General features: G+C 37.7%; 1 protein-coding gene across 2 annotated transcripts in view; it reads right to left on the reverse strand.

Moving 5' to 3' along the window:
• Positions 1-21,467, reverse strand: part of sdc2 (syndecan 2) — a 78,733-nt gene that overhangs the window by 6,293 nt on the left and 50,973 nt on the right. The window contains exons 2-3 of one of the 2 annotated variants that reach the window (XM_062980156.1): positions 1,715-1,826; positions 326-468 (exon numbers count right to left, since the gene is read on the reverse strand). In XM_062980156.1, coding sequence (XP_062836226.1) covers positions 326-468; positions 1,715-1,826 — 255 coding nt within the window. The remainder of the gene's footprint in view (positions 1-325; positions 469-1,714; positions 1,827-21,467) is intronic. The other variant, XM_003219518.4, reaches the window with a different exon arrangement.

Genomic DNA, 21,467 nt, shown 5'->3' on the forward strand with positions numbered 1-21,467 from the left:
AGAGAGCAGACTTTTCAAAACACACATGGAAAGACGAGGAAACATACACAACTACTTAAATTTCTGGATGCTCATTTTCAGCTGAAAGAGAATACTATTTGAGGCATTTCTACATATAATTATGTAGGTTGGTTTTAAAACAGGAGTGCAAGGTTCTATGTTTCTCTTAATAGATTGTTGTGCTTTGAAACAGTCATCTTTATGGTTAATCCACAGCTTTGCTCTAAATCCTCTTAAAGCATATATTAAATGGCATCTAAGGTTATATTGTAATACTGCAATTTTGGAGAACCAAACAACCACTGCTACCTTCTCCTGTACACACCTTTGTTTGTGTAGGTACCTTGGTCTGTGTTTTCTGTGTAGTTCGTTCAGTTCTTGGGGAATCACTAACTGGAATCACTGGACGTTCTGGAAGCATTCTAGGTGTTGGCTCTATCATTGTATTCTCATCTTCCTCTTCATCTCCTGAAGGTTATGAAGAATGTTAATGACATGCATTTGTACACATTTGTCCATCTTTTTGTCTTATTCCCAAAATATGTGTACCACTCTTAATGCTGTTCCCATTCCCAAAAAAATATCCAAAACATTATAATACCAAAAAAAAAACAACAAACCAAAATGTGGAAACAGAAGCATTATGTTTACTTACTTTAAAAACACAATGCCTATGCTTTCAAAAAGTTGCAGGGAGTTGCATGCTAACTTATTCACAGAACAAACTCCTGATATATTTGATGATGAGCTTTGTGCCTGAGACCTGAAACTGGGCAATCGCAGTCCTAGCTGACAAAAGTCTACTGAAAACAACCAGATCTATCACTTTAAGAGTCTCATAGAGCAGCTGGGAGATTGTGGGAGCTGTAGTCTAAAAAGTAAGTTAAGCCTGTAATCTGGCATTTTGTGAGAATTGGCTATTACTTATTCAGGTGCTGGCTAATTAACAGTATTACTTGGAATTTATTTAGCTTTAAAATGGAATGGATTGCCACCAGTTATCTGATTATAGAGTTAATGCTTTGCAATTAAATCTAAACATTCATTGTACTTTGCTATGTCTACACCATCCATTTAATTCCTATTAGTTGGCAATACTCGACTGCCTAATTTTCCCTTACTGAGATGCACATAATTGATTACAGAGCGAGCAGGTTGGGATAAAAACTTTTAACATATAGATCTAATACTAAACCTACATTCTGTCCCATCCCAGTGTATTTAATAAATCCCACAGAAAAAATGCACGTCTTGACTCCATCAAATACACAAAGCAATTTAACTAAAAGAAATTTTCAGAAATGCCGGTAATTCCACAATTAGAGAAGTACAAGAATACTTCATTCACCTTCAGTTACACATATTGCATCCTAACTTGAATTGGCCCTTCCTAACTCAATCCATCACATTTTCTATATGAAAAATTGTAACTGAAATGTCACTGATAAATTTAATGAAGTGGAGTCAAACAGAACAGCCATAGCTTAATTTTATCTGATATCTCTTTCAGCACTACACATTTAAATCCAAAGCATGGACAACTTACTTTTTTGTACTACAACACCTAGAATCCCCCAGCTATAACGGCCACAGTTGGAATATTTTGGATATTATTTCTGACGTACAGACAGCATTTCCTTTTCCAGGAAGACATGAAGAGTGCAGGAAACACATATAGCCATAACAAAGCTTCTCAGATGTGGCATTGGCTTACCTGAGCCCGACCCAGATGTATAATCATCATCATCAATTGGATAGACCCCTGATGCTTCTTCAATGGAGCTGTTATCAAGATATAGGTCTTTATCAGAGGTCAGTGCTGCTCTCTGGAAATGAAAGTAAAATACATGAAGATAGTTAGCTTTAACATCACAAACAAAACTTCCAAATTCAGTTCCATCCTCAGTAAACAATTATAGGAATCAAGAAGATTGATAACAAAATCATAGAGTTTGAAGAAACCAAAATATCCATCCAGTCCAACCTCCTGCCATGCAAGAACATTCAATATTAGTCATTAACAACTATAAGTAATCAAATACTTATAATAAAACTGGAAAACTGCTCTGAGAATATATCTAACACAGCTAGTGTTGTACATCTCTAGCCAAAAAAACAAGTATTCTTATTAGATATACTGTCAGAATTTGGATTCCTTGGTGCAAGGGAAGCTCATTCTTCCTTTGTGCTTGAGGACTTGGAATGATTTCATTGAATATGAATTGAATTATATCCCCAAAATACTGTGAAGCAAAACTGTTCCCCCTTCCTCCATTAACATAAACATCACTAACTCCTGAAGTCAACTTTCCCCAGGCTACTAATACTTTGATGCGGTGGCAGTACTATGTATATGAAGATGGAGGAAGAAATCTCTCATTCATCCTAATATAAGGCAATTAACGTGAGAAGGCAGGAAAGAAGGTGCTCAGAGGTAAGTGGAGAAAGTTGGGGTGTGGGAACAAGTGTCCTCAAAAATATTGAAGGAGAGGCCACTCCCACCACCCTCACCCCCACCCCAATAGTGCTCTAAATGGTCAGAATCAGAATTCAAAATGATCTTGACACAGTGAAGAATTGGAATAAATATAAGGCACAACATTTACACAGGAAAAATTAAATGAAGAAATACAGGAAGGACAACACTTGTCTTCATAACAGTACATGTGATGTCTAGACATCGTAGTGAAGCACAAGCCAAACATTTGTTAATTGTGTGCAGCCGCATCCAAAAAAAGGCAATGCAATTTTAGACTGCGTTGACAAGAGCTGAATCTGCAGACCAAGGAAAGCAATAGTATCAGCCTATTCTGGTAGACAAACCTAACTTAGAACACCGTATACAGTTCTGGGGACAACAGTTCAAGTAGATATTGACAAGTTGGAGCAAGATGATCAAAGGTCTGGAAACCTAGCCTTGTGAAGAATGATTTAGGGAGCCTGAAGAAGAGAAAACTGAGAGATGACATGAAGGGTGTCAGGTTGAAGATGGATTGAGTTTTCTGCTGCCCCAGAGACTTGAATGTGAACAAATAAATGGTTTCAAATTACAAGAAGAAAATATTCTACCCAAGGATTACCATAGGTAGAACTCATTTCCGATAAGAACTGTTCAAAAATGGAAAAGAGTGTCTCAAAGGATGGAAAAGAATGGCAAGAGGTCTTCTTTTTTTGGAGGTCTCATATAAGATCTGGATGGGCATCTTTCAGGAATGCATTTTTTGTGTATTCCTGCACACCAAGTGCTTGGGGTAGATGATTCGTGTAATTCCTTCAATTTCTAGGATTCTACATTCAGGGATGCAGCAGGACATACCTTTAGATGTAACTCATCCCAGGCTAGAATAAGCTACTTCCTAATTGTCTTGGAAAAAAACTGTTTGCTGATCCCAATTACAGATGACTTAGCAGATAGCCCATCACTAATTTGCCATCTCTTAGTCCAAGTGGCAAAGAAAAGAAAAGAGAAAAGAGAAAACACACACATCACCAACAACATCATCAAAACAGCCACTAGTCAAATCTTCTGAAAGAGATACAGGTGGTATATTTATTTCCTCAAGCCAATGATTCCTGAACTTTAATTAAGTGGAATACAGTCCAATTCGTAAATATAAAATTACAGGTATAGTACAACCCCTTTATCCATGGATGATATGTTTCAAAAGCCTCAATTTATACCTTAAACTGCAGATAGTAGCAAGCCTTATCCTAAAACTTATACTTGGGCTGGAAGAATATCATAGAATAGTGCTATAGTACCAAGAGAGGCCCACAAACACTTGTTATTCTATAGTATGATTGCAATGAAGGATCTACAAAGACTCACAAATACTTCTGGAGAAATTTTGGAGAGTATTTTGGAGAGTGGATAAGTGAGGTCTGTGGATAAGGAGTTTTTACTATGTATTAAAGGAACAATGATCTGGGCAAGAATGGCCCTTGATAGTATGGCTCCAAGTATGTCTACTGTGATGAAAATCTCACTATGTTCCATGGAACTTTCTTCCAATGCTCTATTTTTTTTCATCATTTTTAAATGTATTTGTTATGCAATGCTTTTGACACGAAATAAATAAATAAATGGAACTTTCTTCTAGGCAAGTGTGCTTAGGATTTCAGCCTTAGGCATTCAGTGCAAGCAAAACACCAAAGATTTAGCAATTCCCGTCATACAGTGAAACAGGGATTGCATTATACCCATCCACCAATTATTATCCCACTTACATTGATATTCTTAGAGTATAATGCTGCAAAATCCTCTGACCTAAATTCTTCACATATTACAAGCCAATGATCATTGGTGCTCGGTCTGGTTACTGAAAAAAAGCCCAGGAATAAATCTAAATCTAGTGGATGTGCAGCAGATTAGTGACCGCTAAGCACTAAGTACAGGTTGCTTCCATCTCAAATATGTGCTGAATTTAGACTGCACATCTGGGAGTTGTTAGTTCATTTCAGCTCAACATTTCTTTTGAAAAAAGTAGTTTTGTATGTTATACTAGATACATATCTGATGGCCAAGGCATTTTCTCTAACCATAGATATATAGTTGGGGAAGTGTATATATATAGAAAATTATGTTTCTTCTCTCTATTTATCCTGAAAATATATCGGAGATTGAAAAAAGCTCCTGACCATTGTCAGCTAAAACAAGAATAGGACAAAGCAAGAACAGAAACTACATGTTAGTATTCCTTATCCAAAATGTTTGGTTTCCCCCCCAGTTTGGAATACCTGTATGTGCACAAATGTATGTGATGAGATATCATGGAGATGTGAGCTAAGTATAAACAAGAAATCCATTCATGTTGCCTTTACGGCTCTTGTATAAGGTCTGGTGGATGAATGGCATAAGCACTTTGCATTGTTTTAAACTTTGTATATTGTATTTTATGACTGTTTTAACTGTTTTAACGTTTTAGTTCATTGTATATCAGTGTAACGGCATCAATTGCCACTTGTAAGCCGCCCTGAGTCCCCTCGGGTGAGAAGGGCGGGGTATAAATGATTGAAATAAATAAATAAATAAATATTTATACCTTATATACCACCTGAAGGCAATTTTATGCATAATATTTTAATAATTTTGTGCATGAAACAAAGTCTGCATTTGTGGACTCATCCTTGTTGCTTGAATTACTAGTAATTAGCTCTTAACCCGTGACTCGACATTTGTTTTTCCCTCCTGCTTGTTCCCCTGAGTATTTGGCATTTATGCGAACTATCTGGTTTGACTTGGGACTGTTGTACACTTTGGTTTGTCATTAGAGGTCCTGGCTTTGACAGACCCATGGATAAGTCGCCTAAAGGTTTTGGGGTTGATTTTTTAAATTAAAATGTCTGGACTTATACATGAATATATTCAGTAAGTAAACAATTTCACTGAAAAGGTATTTTATATCAGAGATTAATCATCATTTCATCTCACTCTTGGGGACCCAAGTCTATTAGAAGGATCAGAGTTCAGTGAATTCCCCAAATCTAAAAAAAGTATATTCCTCAAGATTTTTTTTGTTTGAAAAGAGCTAAAAGAGGGGCAGCCAAACAATTATTACCCTCTTACTCATATGACCACAACAAAATTCACAGCACATTTAGATAAACAGTAGCATCATGTAATAAGTCGTATTTTTAGAATGATCTAAGATTTGGAGTTTCCTATTCTTTAATACAGAAGGTTAACAAAAGATTAGTTAACATGTCAGTATGTGTTATTATTATTATAATAGCTATTATTTATAGCAGCCCACTTCTAACAGGGACAAATTAAGAAATGCATAGTTCCTAAACCCCATGGACCCTCCTTGTTTTGTCAGTATATGCCTTGATCTCTTCAAAGTTATGGAAGTAGTTGACCTGAATGGGTGGTTTCTCCCTGTGAATATGGCTCCAGATTCAGCATGTTCCGTCAAACATGTTTTCCACATTTTACAATAAGAAGAGTATCAGCTGAGAACATCTGCTTAAAAATCTGTCCTCTGAGGAGGTTGAATAGTCCACAAAAGCAGAGTAAAAAATTTATTGTTTCCTCTCCCATGCTTTTCCTGGTACTAAATGAACCTGAGAAAGAGAGATTATGGAAGTTCTTAAGACATCAGCTGCATCTGTTAATGTGTTTTATACGGTGCTTGACATAACAGAGCTGTTGCCTAGCCATCATTCCCCAGCTCTGAGGGAGGATCAGTGTTACCTCAGCCTGAAAAGGCTCAGCTAATCTCATGGTGCTGCAAATCCATTTGCTTTCCTGACAAGGAAATGGAATAGATGCAAACTTATTTTGTAGGACTATACACAGAGATCCTATTTCAGTAGGACTACCTTGGAAAACGGCAAAAGGATGGTTTAATTGCCACAGAGGAAGAGAGAAATTATGGATATGTCCACGCAGCACACATTCTTTTTCAGTTTGTCTTTCCAAGTTCTCTTGTCTGGCTGCAGCTCAAGCTATGACTAGGAGCAGGAAAGGGTATTGTAACATAGCACTGTTCTGTTCCATTAGCTTCTATAAACCTACTCATTGCAGAGGTTTGCACATGTGTTGGACTACACTACAGTGGCTACTATCGCCAACCAATGCATCCAATAAGAGTTGCTTGCCTTCCCAACATTTCTGGAGCCTATCAGGTTGCAGAAGGCTGGCATATATACAATTTCAGTGCTGTCTGGAAGCAATCTATGTCATGGAAAACGTGTAGGAACCCTTGGCAGTGTATCTAGGTGTGCATATGTGTTCATATATATAAAACAATGAATATGAAACATCCTTGCATATCAAGTGCCAGAAAATAATGCAACATGAACTAACTTCTTCATGTAAGCTAGTTTATGCACAGATACCTTGTTCTGTCCCATTTAAACTGCTAATTTCTTTAATCGTTTCAGATGCCATTTCCATCCCATCAATAATAAAAAATAAGGACCTCCCCACACAGTTTGGAGAGCAGATAATATTATCCTGTACTCATGTATAAATCAAGGGATGGTTTAGGGGGCAAAAATTATAGATTTTGATATCACCCATGGATAATTTGAAATGTATTCCGCATAGAGAAGAAAGTGCTAGTTTTGCTTCAGGGGAGCAGCCATCCTTCCCTAGAATAAGAAGGAACAAGGCTCCCCCAAACAGCCTGAAGACACGCTTCCCACATTTCAGCCATGAAACAAAGCGTACAGGACACATTATTCTTCCCTCTTCCCAGCTGAGACAAAATGATTTACTGCAACTTCAAATGGCAAAAAGCTTATATAAAAATGCTTTAAGTATTGAAGGACGTTTGCAGACCTTCCTTACGTAAGCAATACTAAGTCACAGCATTTGTATGAGCATCACCAGTAGGATTTTAAACTCTGGCATTCGCCTGTGGCAATGCAAGCACTGCCTTGGTGATGAAAAACTGTTCTGGATTCCAGTATTGTTTGCTTACCGATGCAGTTACTATAACATTCTGACTAGATGCCAGAAAGATTATTCATACTCTTTGTATCTAATGAAGAATTTTGTCCCAGTGCTGCATGCATGCATGCATGCATGCATGTATATGTGTGTGTGTACACACACATATAAATAAATAAATAAAAAGAGAGATATGCCTTAAACTTTCATTACAGATTTAAAAAAACTGATTTGAGTGTCTCCAGTCACTGTGAATCTAAAATTACTAAAGACATAACTGTAATTGTTGAAAACGGCTCCTTTGGACATGGCAAAAGGCTCTTAAAAGAGAAAGGTGTGTATTCAGCTGTATAAAACTGGTTTAACTGTATAAAATTTGAATTATGCTTTGAAAGGAAGTCTAGTATTCTTTGTTTAAATACACAGGTAAAAGCATAAAAGACAAATACACGGGCACAAAACAAAAAGAAAACCAAGACTAGAAAAAGTTGGAATAGATGCATATGATAAATAATTCACACTTCAAACCTGGAAGTGTCATTCCAGTTTGAAAGTTTAAACATAAAAGTTGTTCTTCCACCTGTAACAGGAGCCAGGCAGCCAAACCACAGTATCACAGGTAGGTTTACTTCCAGTAGCACAACAATTCTGCATGTCCAACCAACAGCTAAGCAAAGAGTCTTTAGTTTGAGCTGTAAATAAGTGAAAGCACACACAAGAAATCCCCCATTGCAGCTGAGGATGCTGACATATAATTTCCAAATACTATTAACAACAATCTGTGTTGGGTCTGCAACTGTTAATTCAGAAAATGATTGGTTAATGATGGGCCAGATGGCAAATTTAATCCCTTTGAGAATTCTGGTATTGCTGAGTAAACAGGAGGAGGGCATCCTTTCACCTTTTTAGGAATGCATTTGCCAGCTATTATTAATTGTAATTGAAGCACTGTACTCCCCACTACACACACACACACACACACACACACACAGAGAGAGAGAGAGAGAGAGAGAGAGACAGAGAGAGAGAGAGAGGCTTATCTGTCTTTGTCTCTCTGATCCATTTCATATCTTTCAAGAGACCTTTCTTTACAGCCCCAGAGAATATGACTGAATGATTAAAGCTGCCTGGGTAACCTCACTGGCATGCATGCAGATGAAAACATCACCTAATAGCCTTCCCTTGGCCTCACTGCCCTGGCCTTGCGGCAATTATTTCCACCTCTACAAGTGACCAAATTGCAAGGCATCCCCCCGGAAACCTGCTGAAGCTCATACTGAATAATTTTATAGATGTGGTTTCTTGGTTTTTTAAACACACACACACACACACACACACATATATATATATACACACACACACACAGTATATATACAATATATATATATATATATATATATATATATATATATATATATCTTCTATATATATAAAAAGCTTATGGACTTTTTACCTAGAAGTAGGCAACGAAACTACACGACCCAGAACCATGAAACTTGACAACACAACCCACAATCCTTGCCGCTAGGTTCCGACAACAAAACTAAACATCAAGGACGGAACCATGGCCCAAAAAACCCAAAAAACAAGAAAAGCCCATATGCGCCTGCGCCAACCAGGACTCAGTGCGCGAGCCACATACTCCCCCACCCCCTCCAACATGCTTCCATATTCGCTGGCCTGTTTCTGCGCCATCGCCATCTTCGCCACCATCCTCCATGCACATAGCCCGAGGACACAGAGAGGACGGCGAAAGCGGCGGTTTACTCTCTCAGAAACCAAGGCGGCCTAGCAAATTGTGCGGGGGGGGGGGCGAAGGCTCCTCTGCCCGTCTATGGGACGGAAGGCTCGGAGGCCGCGAGTAGGCCTCGACTAGGCCTCAAAACAATTCTGGCTCTGAGGATGCGACTACGCCTCGACTAGGCCTCCAAACAATTCTGCCTCGACGACGCCTCCAAACAATTCTGAGGCGATGAGGGGAAATTGGAAGGTCTCTTTGGGGGTAAGAAAATAATAGGGGTATCCTTGTACAGAGTGGAAATGGGGGCAAATGGACAGGGAAGGGGAAATGGGGGGACTTTGGGGTGAGGAGACAACAATAATAATAATAATAATAATAATAATAATAATAATAATAATAATAATAATAAAAAAGGTCCAATGGAGAGGGAAAGGGAAATGGGGGAGGTCTTTGGGGTGAGGAGACAATCATCATCATCATCATCATATGGGGTCAATGCAGAGGGGAATGGGAGATCTTTGGGGGGACCAGAAAATAATACAGTAGAGTCTCACTTATCCAAGTCTCGCTTATCCAAGCCACTGGATTATCCAAGCCATTTTTGTAGTCAATGTTTTCAATATATCGTGATATTTTGGTGCTAAATTCGTAAATACAGTAATCACAACATAACATTATTGCGTATTGAATTACTTTTTCTGTCAAATTTGTTGTATAACATGATATTTTGGTGCTTAATTTGTAAAATCATAACCTAATTTGAAGTTTAATAGGCTTTTCCTTAATCCCTCCTTATTATCCAAGATATTCGCTTATCCAAGCTTCTGCCGGCCCGTTTAGCTTGGATAAGTGAGACTCTACTGTAGTAAGAATACTACTACTACTACTACTACTACTAATAATAATAATAATAATAATATGGAGCCAATGGAGAGGAGAATTTGGGGGGGGGGGGGTCCTTGGCGTGACCAGAAAATAATAATAATAATAATAATAATAATAATAATAATAATAATAATAATACACTAAGAACAGAGGGTCCTCACAGCAAAGGGTAATGGCGGTGCTCTCAAACCAAGAAAATAATAATGGGGGGGGGGGGGCATGCCTAAGCTCCCTTCAACAGTTCAATGAAATGCAAACACCAATTGTTTGTGTACTATGATGCTGTTAAGAAGAGAGATGGTCTTGAAAAGAAGGGATCTATGGCTCTAATTGCCCCACAACAAACACAGATGTTTGCAATTACTGTTAATCCTGGCCTTATTTTCCAGCTGTAGAACAAGTGAACTGGCAGGTGGCATGATATTTTCACACCAGCTGAGACAAAGACAAGAGGAATGCCACAAAATACCCGCTCCTTCTTCAAGCCTAAAAGTCATTTATGGGATCTGGACCTGGGCAGGATTTCTTTCTACCAAACTGTGTCACTGTACCTAATCCACTGAACTGCAAAAGCTAGCCCTTCAATAGTGATGCTTGCTCAAGTGCATGAACTAGTTCTTACCTGCACAACCTGAAGCCTTCCATGTGTTTGGGCCTCCAACTCCCAGAAGATTTAGCCAGCTGTTCCAATGGCCAAGAATTTTGGGAGCTGAAGTCCAAAACACCTGCAGGTTGTGCAGGCCTGAACTAGTCCTTTTCTAGAACAGTTCCAAGGCTCCCAGTCACCTAAATTCTTGCTTCTAAGATGACCTTGCCCAATGCCCAACATAGAAGTTGAAAATGGAGAAATAACTACCGGAAGAGGTGGATTGATTCTTACATGATTTGAAGAGAAATAGGTAATCAGAGATATGTATTTTAATGCATTTTATTACTTTTGAAAAGTATCCATCGGCGTTACACTAGACAGCATAATAGCATGACATCTGTTAAACCTTTCACAATGTCAAGAATAGAACAAGGTAATACATTTATGTACAAAGCTGTCGTTGCCAGTTTTCACTTTTCACTCCCAATGTGTCACAGCAACAAATGCCTATCTTCAAAATAAAATAGGTCTATCATCATACTGCAAAATCATCGTGTAAGATGATAAATGAATGAACTGTGGCTTTTAATGAGGAACCCCAATCCCACTGAAGTGCAGTTTATAGATTTTAAAGGTTTAAGAAGCAATAGTTGAAAAAATATGGGAGGAAAACTTTTCTACTTTATGGTTACAGCATAACCAGAGTCTTTCTAAATCTCATTATTTTCTTTTATGGAAATAAGATCATTTGGTTTCTGTTTGTTTGTTTTGGAAGGGATAATGAAGTTGTTTTTTATGGAAAACCTAAAATGCCTAAAAAGAGAGAACCTGGAATGGAGCATACAGAACAAGGAGGCTGGTTTCTCCCATGATGAGGGCAAGATTGCCTGCAACAGCCAAAGTTGGACCTCACTTTTCAGGAGATTACACTTGTAAAGATGGTACTTCACTGAGGCTCTGTGTCAATTAGAAATCCTCAAGTTGCTACATCATCAGGTGTGATCCACATCCTTCAAACTGGGTAGCAGTGGTATGTGCTTTAACAGATGAAGTCGAGGTGCAAAATAGTCCTAACCCAAAGGTGGGAGACTTCTTTCACCCCAAGAACTGAATTTAACTTCAGAGAAGCTATCAGTGCACATTCCCAAGACAAATGTGTCTTAAATATTATTTAAAACGCATCCTGCTAATAACTAAAAAGAGAGAATTTCATGCTTTTAGACTGGGAAAAACATGCAAAAGCTGGAAAACTGCCCACCTCTATTTGAACGCAAGAGATGAAAATGGAGCCAGTTCATTTCTCTTTACTACCATCATTGCAAATGGGTAAATGGAAAGAAAACAGAGAACACAGCACTATCATTCCACTCATTAACCAGACTCATAGACCAAACAAGCAACCTTGAACCCATGACTGGGAGGCAGGGAGGCTACACAATCTTAGCACTGTACAGACAACTTTCAGCACATACATGAAAATGAAATTATTCTCCGATACATACTAGCTGGATCCCATACAATTGGAAGTTTCCAGAAGTTTTTACTATGCATGCATTTTAAAGCAGTCAGCATTATACCTTGAGTGTGTAGAGTAAAAGGTAAGAAGTACTCAGAAAGTATATTCCACAGGCATTTAAGCCAGCATATTGATGTATGAAACCAGATCATGTAACTATTAAATCAAATCTAATTTTTCATGGTATGTTTTTTCCAGGACTTGATAGTCTTATCATAAAACTAGAAGTGAACTGCAAATGGGTGTCATGGACTGCTATACAGAAGCCAAATAAATGGGCTAAACATAAACAAAGATTAGATAATAAATGAACGCTGATTACTTTATTTAATTCCGTAACATATGCACAAATTCCAAGTTGTAAAGGATACATGTGATATGTTAAGGTCAAAACAGCAGCATACATTGGTACCATTCTCAGCTCTAGACATCTAGATAAATGGGAGTTGCTATTCAGGACCAGTGAAAATCCTAAATTTTAGTTACAATAACTAGATCGATATGAGTTCAATCAGTATGGTTGTTACAAGGTTTCTCCAAACAACCTCCTTTTGAAAGCTGTTAGTCAACAGTGTAACTAGTGCCACTGCCCGTATGTGTTTCATCTTCTGGTGTTCTTTTCAACTCTGAGGTCTATGGGGATGTTGTTCTCCAATACTTAGCCAAAACTATTTTGCTTATAAATTGAATCAACTGATCCAAGTCTCACCATCTAAAACAATGGAAAGGACACTTGCGCCATCATTTTACATAACAGTCATACAGATAGGGAGATGTTATTTATCCACAGATCAGTGTAAATACTGCAACTAACTCTGATCGGACGTCAGAGATTTGAGGTCAGCTAATAGCAGTGTTATCACAGGAAAGGTGACAATCCAGCAGGGTAGTTGCAATACCAACTACAAGCAGTCCCAAAGTTACAAACACCCGACTTACAAGTGACTTATAGTTAAGAACGGGGGTGAGACAACAGGAAGCATAAGAAATCCACCTCTCGGAAGGGAAATTCACTCCTGAAAGAGTTATCATGGGGAAAAAGATGTCTCCACTAAAGCTTTAGCACCAGTCCTTGTTTCCACAACAAGCCACATTTTTCAAAATCCTATTACCACTGGGACAGAAAGTGAGGTGATATCTTCTGAACAGGGGCACAAACAGCAAAACAAGCACTATAGGGGTGTTAAACCTTCCCTATGCTATCCAAAGCTAAAATATAGATATATTTGGTTGGAGTTACACTTAAAAATGTACCTGTTCCAACTTAGAAACAAATTCAACTTAAGAACAAACCTAAAGAACCTATCTTGTTTGTAACTTGGGGGATGCCTGTTCATTAAAAAAGTACTCCAGATTCTGAGTCCAGTGCATATTTATATCTGTCTGGTATAGATGAGCTCTGGAATGTTTTTAGATTTGATTTACCTAAAATTCTGGTTTAATTTTATCTAACTTTACTCTGGGTAACTGCTACATGGTAAGTTCATTCGCACTGGGAACAGGATAATGCCACATGTTATAGCAAAGAATTTTATATGTTCACAAGACTAGGTTCGTGTTTGTATACTGCATCCCCATATAACAACCAAACTCCATCTTTCAACTTTAGAAGAGGCTTGACAATGAGGAAGGTGGCCATAGGTTGGACTCATTCACAGATTGTCATGAAACAGATGGCCTTAAATGAGTATTTTATTTATTGATTTGGGCATTTCTTTCTTCAAGGACTCAAGGCAGTTTACAAGAATAGAAAAAACACAACAGTATAAATAACCCATTAAAACAATCCCAGGGGATCTATGCTGTGTCTTCAAAGCAAAACAGATTAATTTCTAAGTAAGAATTATATACCTGAAATCTTATGTAAAATGATTAAAATTCAAGCCTAGCTATTCCAATGTGTGATATTTATCACACAAATAAAGGAGCACTTGAATCTTGCTGTGTTTCTGGTAACATCACTGAAGCCATTTATGTTCTTTCTTTCTTTTTAGATGTAGTTTACAACACTGCCAGGCAATTCATATTTGTTAGAACTGGGTGAAAAAGGTTTTACACACTGAGTTATATCCAGCGGTGCTTCTTGTTGGTAGAAGCCATATCGAATCACTCAAAATGAAGCTTCTAATTTTTGCCAGTTCTCCCCAAAGTTGCTCCAAAGGTTTGGGGGACCCTTCAAATAGTGAGAAATATAGAGCACAGCACAGCACTAGAAAAATGAAATGTTGAAATCGGTTGCCCTTCTTTCATGAGGGCAAAAGTGTTTGACATTCGTGCAAAAAGAAAAGAAAAAGAAACAGATCTTTACATGCTTATTGATGGTTGTATTTTATTCTTAGACAAATTTTGGTTATCCAGTTTTATAACGAACCCAATGTGATATTACTGACTGGCCTTCTTTAAGGACAACATGGGCCTTTTCCACAAAGCTGAATAAAATTCCACATTTTCTGCTTTGAACCTGAATATATGACAGTGTGGACTCAGATAACCCAGTTCAAAGCAGATATTGTGGGATTTTCTGCCTTGATATTCTGGGTTATATGGTGGTGTGGAAGGGCCCATAATCAAACAATAGCAGAAAGTTCTCCATATAACTAGTGTTTCACAATACTTTTAACATGCTGGGCTTTTTATAAAACAAAACAAAAAAAACCTGTTTAAAGAATAAAATATAACCTACAATAATCATGTGAAGGACTGTTTCTTTTTTGCCTGTGGATTCTGGTTTGTAACTAGTGCAAAAGAGCCAATGGGTAAAAGACTATTTTGATTGTTTTTCAAGCACATGAAATATACAAAGATTGAGTGATTTGTAAGCAAAAGCAAACAAGAATTCATAATTCCTTTGCATAAGTGATAAACCTTCTTATAGCTAAAAACATTCACTGAAAATCCAGCTCTATAAAAAGTAGATACACTTTAACACACTGAAAGTTTTATTTATTTACTTCTTTCATCCATTTATATCCAACCTTTCTCACAATAATGGGACCCAAGGCGGCTAACGGCATATTTAAGGCAATAGAAAGCAAAAACAATGCACGGGTATTAATACAATTACAAATATAAGATTTGTCTTTGCTTGCTCTGAACCTGTGGTGTTTTGTACATATTCAACATGTTAAAATATATCAAAGCATGAAAATATCATGCACATAAAAGCCAAGAACCTTAGGGTTGTATCTCATACATAGCAGATCTCATTTTCTTCAGCTTGGCAAGAGGTCTTGTCGTTGGGCAACTGAATGCATGATGAATCTTAACACACACACACACACACACATTAGTCCTGCCCAATACTTCTCTATATACCAAGGTATACAACTTCATTTGCAACAACAACCCAGTGAGGATATTCTGCAAAATTATAACACCCAGAAGGCATTCGACAGCTGCCTTCCTCAACCTGGAAAAGTGCTGAACTATCATAACTCCAAATTCTTTGACCCCCAATTCTTACCATCATCAGTAACTATCCTGGCTAGGACTTAAAGGAGGTGTTGGTTTCACTCATTTTAACTGATAAATTTTTATGTCAAAATACTGCAAAATAAATACTGTATATACAAAAAACTTTGTCCCTTAATAAAAAAACCCCAACCTTGACACAAATGCTCTCAGAGAGTTAAAAAAGCTATTTAATGTTTTCTATGAGTGCCATTTTACTCCAAATTTGATTGCGTGATCATTTCTTGCTGGATTTGTGGGTTTGACACGACACATTGCATAACAAATGTTAATTAGCTGTAAGCTCAGTAGGAAATCCATTATGAAGAATACTGAGTTTGAGGAAACATGAAGAGCAAAAAAAAAAAATCAAAAAGCCCTACACAAACATTAACAAAATGGGTACAATTACAAATAAAATTTATTTTAAAGTGGTCATCTTGAAATCTGGTGTCTTTTTCCTCCTTGCAGGCAAAATAAAGAAATCTTTTTTGTCTTCTATTCACTCAATGAGAGTAGGCATATCTTGACATTCTCCTGGAACCACCTGTCATCCAAATATATGAAGTACTAAAATAGTCAGTCCATGTGGTCAGCTTAACTCTTTGTTGTTGTGAGTCTTCAAGTTGGATTTATGGCAAACCTAAGGCAAACTTCCTGGCAAGATTTGTTCAGAGAGGACTACCTTTGCCTTCCTCTGGGTGAAAGCAATTTCCTTTCCCAAGGTCACCCAGTGGGTTTCCATGGCTGAGCGTGGATTTGAGACCTGTTCTCCAGGGCTGTAATCCAATGCTCAAATTTTAACTATACTGGTAAATGAAAGGAAACTGTGAGTAGTTCTGTTAGAATTAGGACCAGTGGCTTTCATATCAACTGCTGAACAATAGACTTTGCCAGGAAGCAATACAGCAAAAGATTAAAGGAATGAATTTGCACCTATATCTTCAATATAATGTTTGAATAATGATTTCCATAGTTTATTGCAATGAATTTAGGTAAGGTAATCTTTGCCTGACATCAAGGCCAATACATAATATTTTGTAATGCTGTTAACTGCCACCAAGATATTTTTTATTTATGGCAATCCTATGAATTAGACCCTTCCAAGACACCCTCTTAAAAACAGTCCTGCTAAGGTCTTTCAAACTCAGGGCAATCTATCCACCTCCGATGTGGCCTTCCTTTTTTCAAATGAGTCATGTCATCTCATCATATGCCTCAAAATATCATGAGAACCTTATGGTATGATCATTCAAAATAAAACAATTTCTTACTTCCATAGATGTTTTCAAACAAAGTGGGGATGTGCATTAATTTTGATGTAAACACCTGCACGCTTAAATGCCAAATCCAAAGGACAATACATTTACCTGAAACCTCAAAGATGTGTTAGCTCTGATAATCAAATGTCAGCTCTCAAACATTATAGAGAATAACATGTTTATAAGGAGCACATGTACACACAATTTTTATGCACACTCCATTCTTTGAATTTTGGCAAAGAATGGTACTGCTTTACTACTACTTTTAATATGTTTTCAGAATTTTTATTCAAAGATACAGTATAATTTAATTTTTTCACCCAGAATTTCTCCTGTAGTTAACTCATTCTACATTATATCAAGCTTGAGTAACATGCAACTATAATAATACATGGCACTGTTGTCAGTGTCTACTGTCCATCTCTGTCAGGATAGACTATTATAAGAGGCAGAAATCCTCCAGAGCTTCACACGGCTATGTTTCCTACTCAGGTATTTTTAAAGGGAAACCGCTGAAGTTCAATTGGAGTCCTTGTCTATGAAAACAAATGATGTACCTATAGCAGTTTCTTCATCGATCATTGAACCACTTGTACTGTACTTTACAGCACACTGGAAATTTGTCTCAGAAGTCACCTGTTGTTTTCAGCTGAAGACAAAAGTGGGGCAAAATCTCCAAGAATCCTTAATTCTATTTACAACCATGCTTTTGCTAGGGGTTTGTTTGCAAGAGACTTATTAACTGCAGCTCCACCAGCAACATCAAAAACCATTTCATGGATATTTTGAAAGTATCTCTGTTGACTAGAGCAAATGGTTCTCAACCTGGGGTCTCCAGATGTTTTTGGCCTACAACTCCCAGAAATCCCAGCCAGTTTACCAGCTATTAGGATTCCTGGGAGTTGAAGGCCAAAAATATCTGGAAGCCTCAAGTTGAGAACCACTGGGCTGGAGGATTCTAAGGCCCCTTCCACATAGCCATATAACCCAGAATATCAAGGCAGAAAATCCCACAATATCTGCTTTGAACTGGGCAATCTGAGTCCACACTGCCATATATCCCAGTTCAAAGCGGATAATGTGGGATTTTATTCAGCTGTGTGGAAGAGGCCTGAGAGTTCTAGTTCAAAAAGCAACATATCAAGCATTGTTTTGGATGTAATGAAGCCTAGTGAAGTTTGTGGAATCTTTTTGGAGGAGTGGAACCTTTTTGGACTTTTTAGACAACCTATAGTCCTCCAGGTGTCTTGGGCTTCAGTTCCCAGAATTCCTGAGCATTGGACAAGCTGGACAGGGCTTCTGAGAGTTAGCGTCCCAAACACCTGGAGGACCAAACGTTGGACACCAATAGCCAGAATTACATCAACTCTTGAAGGATGTTCTGGCCAGTGCAGATACATACAATATATACTACGTATATCACAACAAGGTATAAATTGACAATCAATGGAGAGATTTGAAATGATACTGTTTACATGTTCATATGTATACCATTTATTTTTAAAATTACTTTTCAACTTTCCAAAGTTATAAACATTCTCTAACTAGCATGTAGTAGAATGGTTTTCCCAACACTGATCTTCCAGGTGTTTTGGACTTCATCTTCCAGAATCCCTGTTCATTGACCAAGATAGCTGAGACATCTGAAGTACAAAACACCTGATGGACTAGAATTTGGGAATGAGAATAAATGTGTATGTACAACCAGAGTTGTTTTTGTGTGCCTTCAAGTTTATTTCCAACTTATGGTGATCAAAGGCAATGCTATCACTAGGTTTTCTTGGCAAGACTTCTTCAGGGAGGTGTTAACATTGCTTTCCTTTGAGGTTGAGAGAGTATGACTCATATATCCAATGGGTTTCCATAGTTGAGAGGAATTTGATCCCAAGTGTCCATTTTCATAGCCCCAAAGCTCAAACCACTACACCATGCTAGCTCTAACATACCGTTAGTAGTACCTAAAAATATAAACCCATCAGGAAGAAGATATATGCTTATGCAATTGGTAGTTACATGGTAATTATTTAACATGTAATGTTATAATTAAGTGGTTTCAGATTATGCAGTTCACCAGTGAAAAGTGAGAGCAGTTGATATTCTGTGGGGACGCTGTGTATTGCTGGGAAACAGAGGACATTTAGAGCAGGAAAGCAACTTTTAAACCCAGTAATTTCACTAGTTGTTTGGCCAGTCACAAATTAGCTCTGACTAATTATCCGTGTAGCATACTAGCACCCGAGAGCACTGCAGTATGGTGAAACAGAGAGATGGACTGAAGAGAATGTCCTATTTAGTTAAAAATTAGTGTCAAATCACAGTATGGAGAAAAGATTCTCATCATACCCATCTGGAATTACTTCTCAATCCAACACTTTTAGGGGGCATACTCTGTTTACATGTACAATTGCTATGGATATTTTTAGGAGCAATGGTATTAAGCAAACATAATACAGTACGTCTATTGTAGCAAGAGATCCAAGGTCATTCATTCATGTTCTTTTCACAAAAGTATTCATCAAGGAAGCTGCTCAAACTAAATCATTACACAGAATTTGAAAAACAGTTATTTGTAAAAATGTAGAGGCTTAACAGCAGTTCCATTTTGAAAACTGAAATGGAAATTATACTACCAAGTAAGTGATGGTGATGATAATAGTGATAGTAGAATAGAATTTTAGAGCTGGAAGGGAACACATGGACCATCTAGTTCAACTTCCTGCCATGCAGGATTATATTACATATCCTGAGAGATGCCCACCCAAGAGTTCACAAATCTCTGAGACAGTTCACTCTAGATGTTATTTATTTATTTTTCTATTTTTAATAATGTTTAGGTGGGACCCCTTTTCTTATAATTTAAATCCTCTGGTTCATGTTTCATTCTCTGAAAACAAGTCCACTACATCTTGTACATGACATCTCTTCAGATATTTAGATACCATCTTCTATCATGTCACCTCCCAATCCTTTCTTGGATAGATTACACATATCTAGTTATTTAAGTCATTTCTTATCAGTCTTGAGTGCATCTCCACTGTAGAATTAATAGTTTGGCACCACTTTAACTGACTTTTTAGCCTTCTCTTCCAAAGAGTGTTAGATACCACAGGTTTCCATAGAATTGAGCCATTGCAGTTAAAATGGTGTCAAACTACATTAATTCTACAGTGTAGTAGACCAGTGGTTCTCAACCTGTGGGTCCCCAGGTGTTTTGGCCTACAACTCCCAGAAATCCCAGGCAGTTTGCCAATTGTTAGGATTTCTGGGAATTGAAGGCCAAAACATATGGGGACCCACAGGTTGAGAACCACTGTTGTAGACGTTGTGCAATCCCAACTGCTGTTCTCTGATCGAATTCATCACAATGGCCAAGCGAAGCACCCTGATTTGCCACTGGATCACACATGGGAAGCATTGCCTTCCTGGCGAGGACCAACATGGCCAGGATCATGTTTGGGGAGAAAAGCATCCAAGGATGCTTCCATTCCAGTTGGGAGCAGGCCCTGCACTGGAAATCACACAACATTATGTGATGGCTGGCATGGGACTCTGTCCCCAAAACCAGATGGCAGCATCCTAGAATGCTAAATTTGCCCTGTTTGATGAGGCCCTGAATGTGTTGCAGCTTGTAAATATCCCTCTTGAACAGTGACACCTAGAATTGGACAGGACACCGTATAAGTAGAATAGAATGGCATTAGTACAGTCCCCATGACATTTAATATCATTGCCTTGGGAGTAAACGTGTGTTTCCTTTTTTCATTTTCTTAACATTTATATATTTTTAAGTTTTCAATAAATAATAAATGGCTAAAAATTAAATAATTCATATTTGTGAAATATATTTCTTTTTTTATAACAACCACATGGCCTGTTAATTCTACCATGTAATTGTTATTAAGTGCATCATTATGAATTTTACAGTGATAATAATTCTGTGAAAATAAAGCTGGGATAAACAATGGAACTGCTTAGAAATTCTGAAGAAAAAAAGAGCCTTTAAAATTGGAGAATTCTGTGTTGTTCATGTAATTATTCATTGAATATTGAATGAGACGTCATCCAACCGTTAAACTGAAGAAATGAGGAACTGATGGAGTTGTGGCAAGGGGAGACTTGTGGCTGTTTTGTTATTGTTGCTATCATCACCACCACCACCATCATCATAATGATCATTTATTCATACAGTGCCATCAATGCACATGCACTTCATGTGCCTTGCAGACTTTCCAATGGCTTACCTGAAATGAACTTCAACAGAGAGTAGTCGTGTTAAGAATTTCAACCCAACACTGGGGAATGCAAGGAAAATAGCATTTAGAGAGCAATGTGTGTATTTTGTAGGACTGCCATACCTTTCACTGATAGTAAAGTAGCCTATAAAGAGAAAAGCTTGCTGTATTTATGAGCTATGTTGTGCAAATGGTGGATAGGGGTGGCTACTCCTGGGACACATCTATCCATTATCTGAAGAGTGTGTGTGTTGAGGCGGCTGCACAATGCACAGAGTTGATTCAGTCTAACATGGGCTTGAACTGTATTAACAATTAACAGAACAAACTGCAAGTTTGAGCCCATGTAAGCAGTCCGAGACAGAATCCAGTACAACATGTACATTCCATTTTCAC

This window comes from Anolis carolinensis, chromosome 4 (assembly GCF_035594765.1).
Source record: "Anolis carolinensis isolate JA03-04 chromosome 4, rAnoCar3.1.pri, whole genome shotgun sequence".
Taxonomy (NCBI): Eukaryota; Metazoa; Chordata; class Lepidosauria; order Squamata; family Dactyloidae; genus Anolis; species Anolis carolinensis.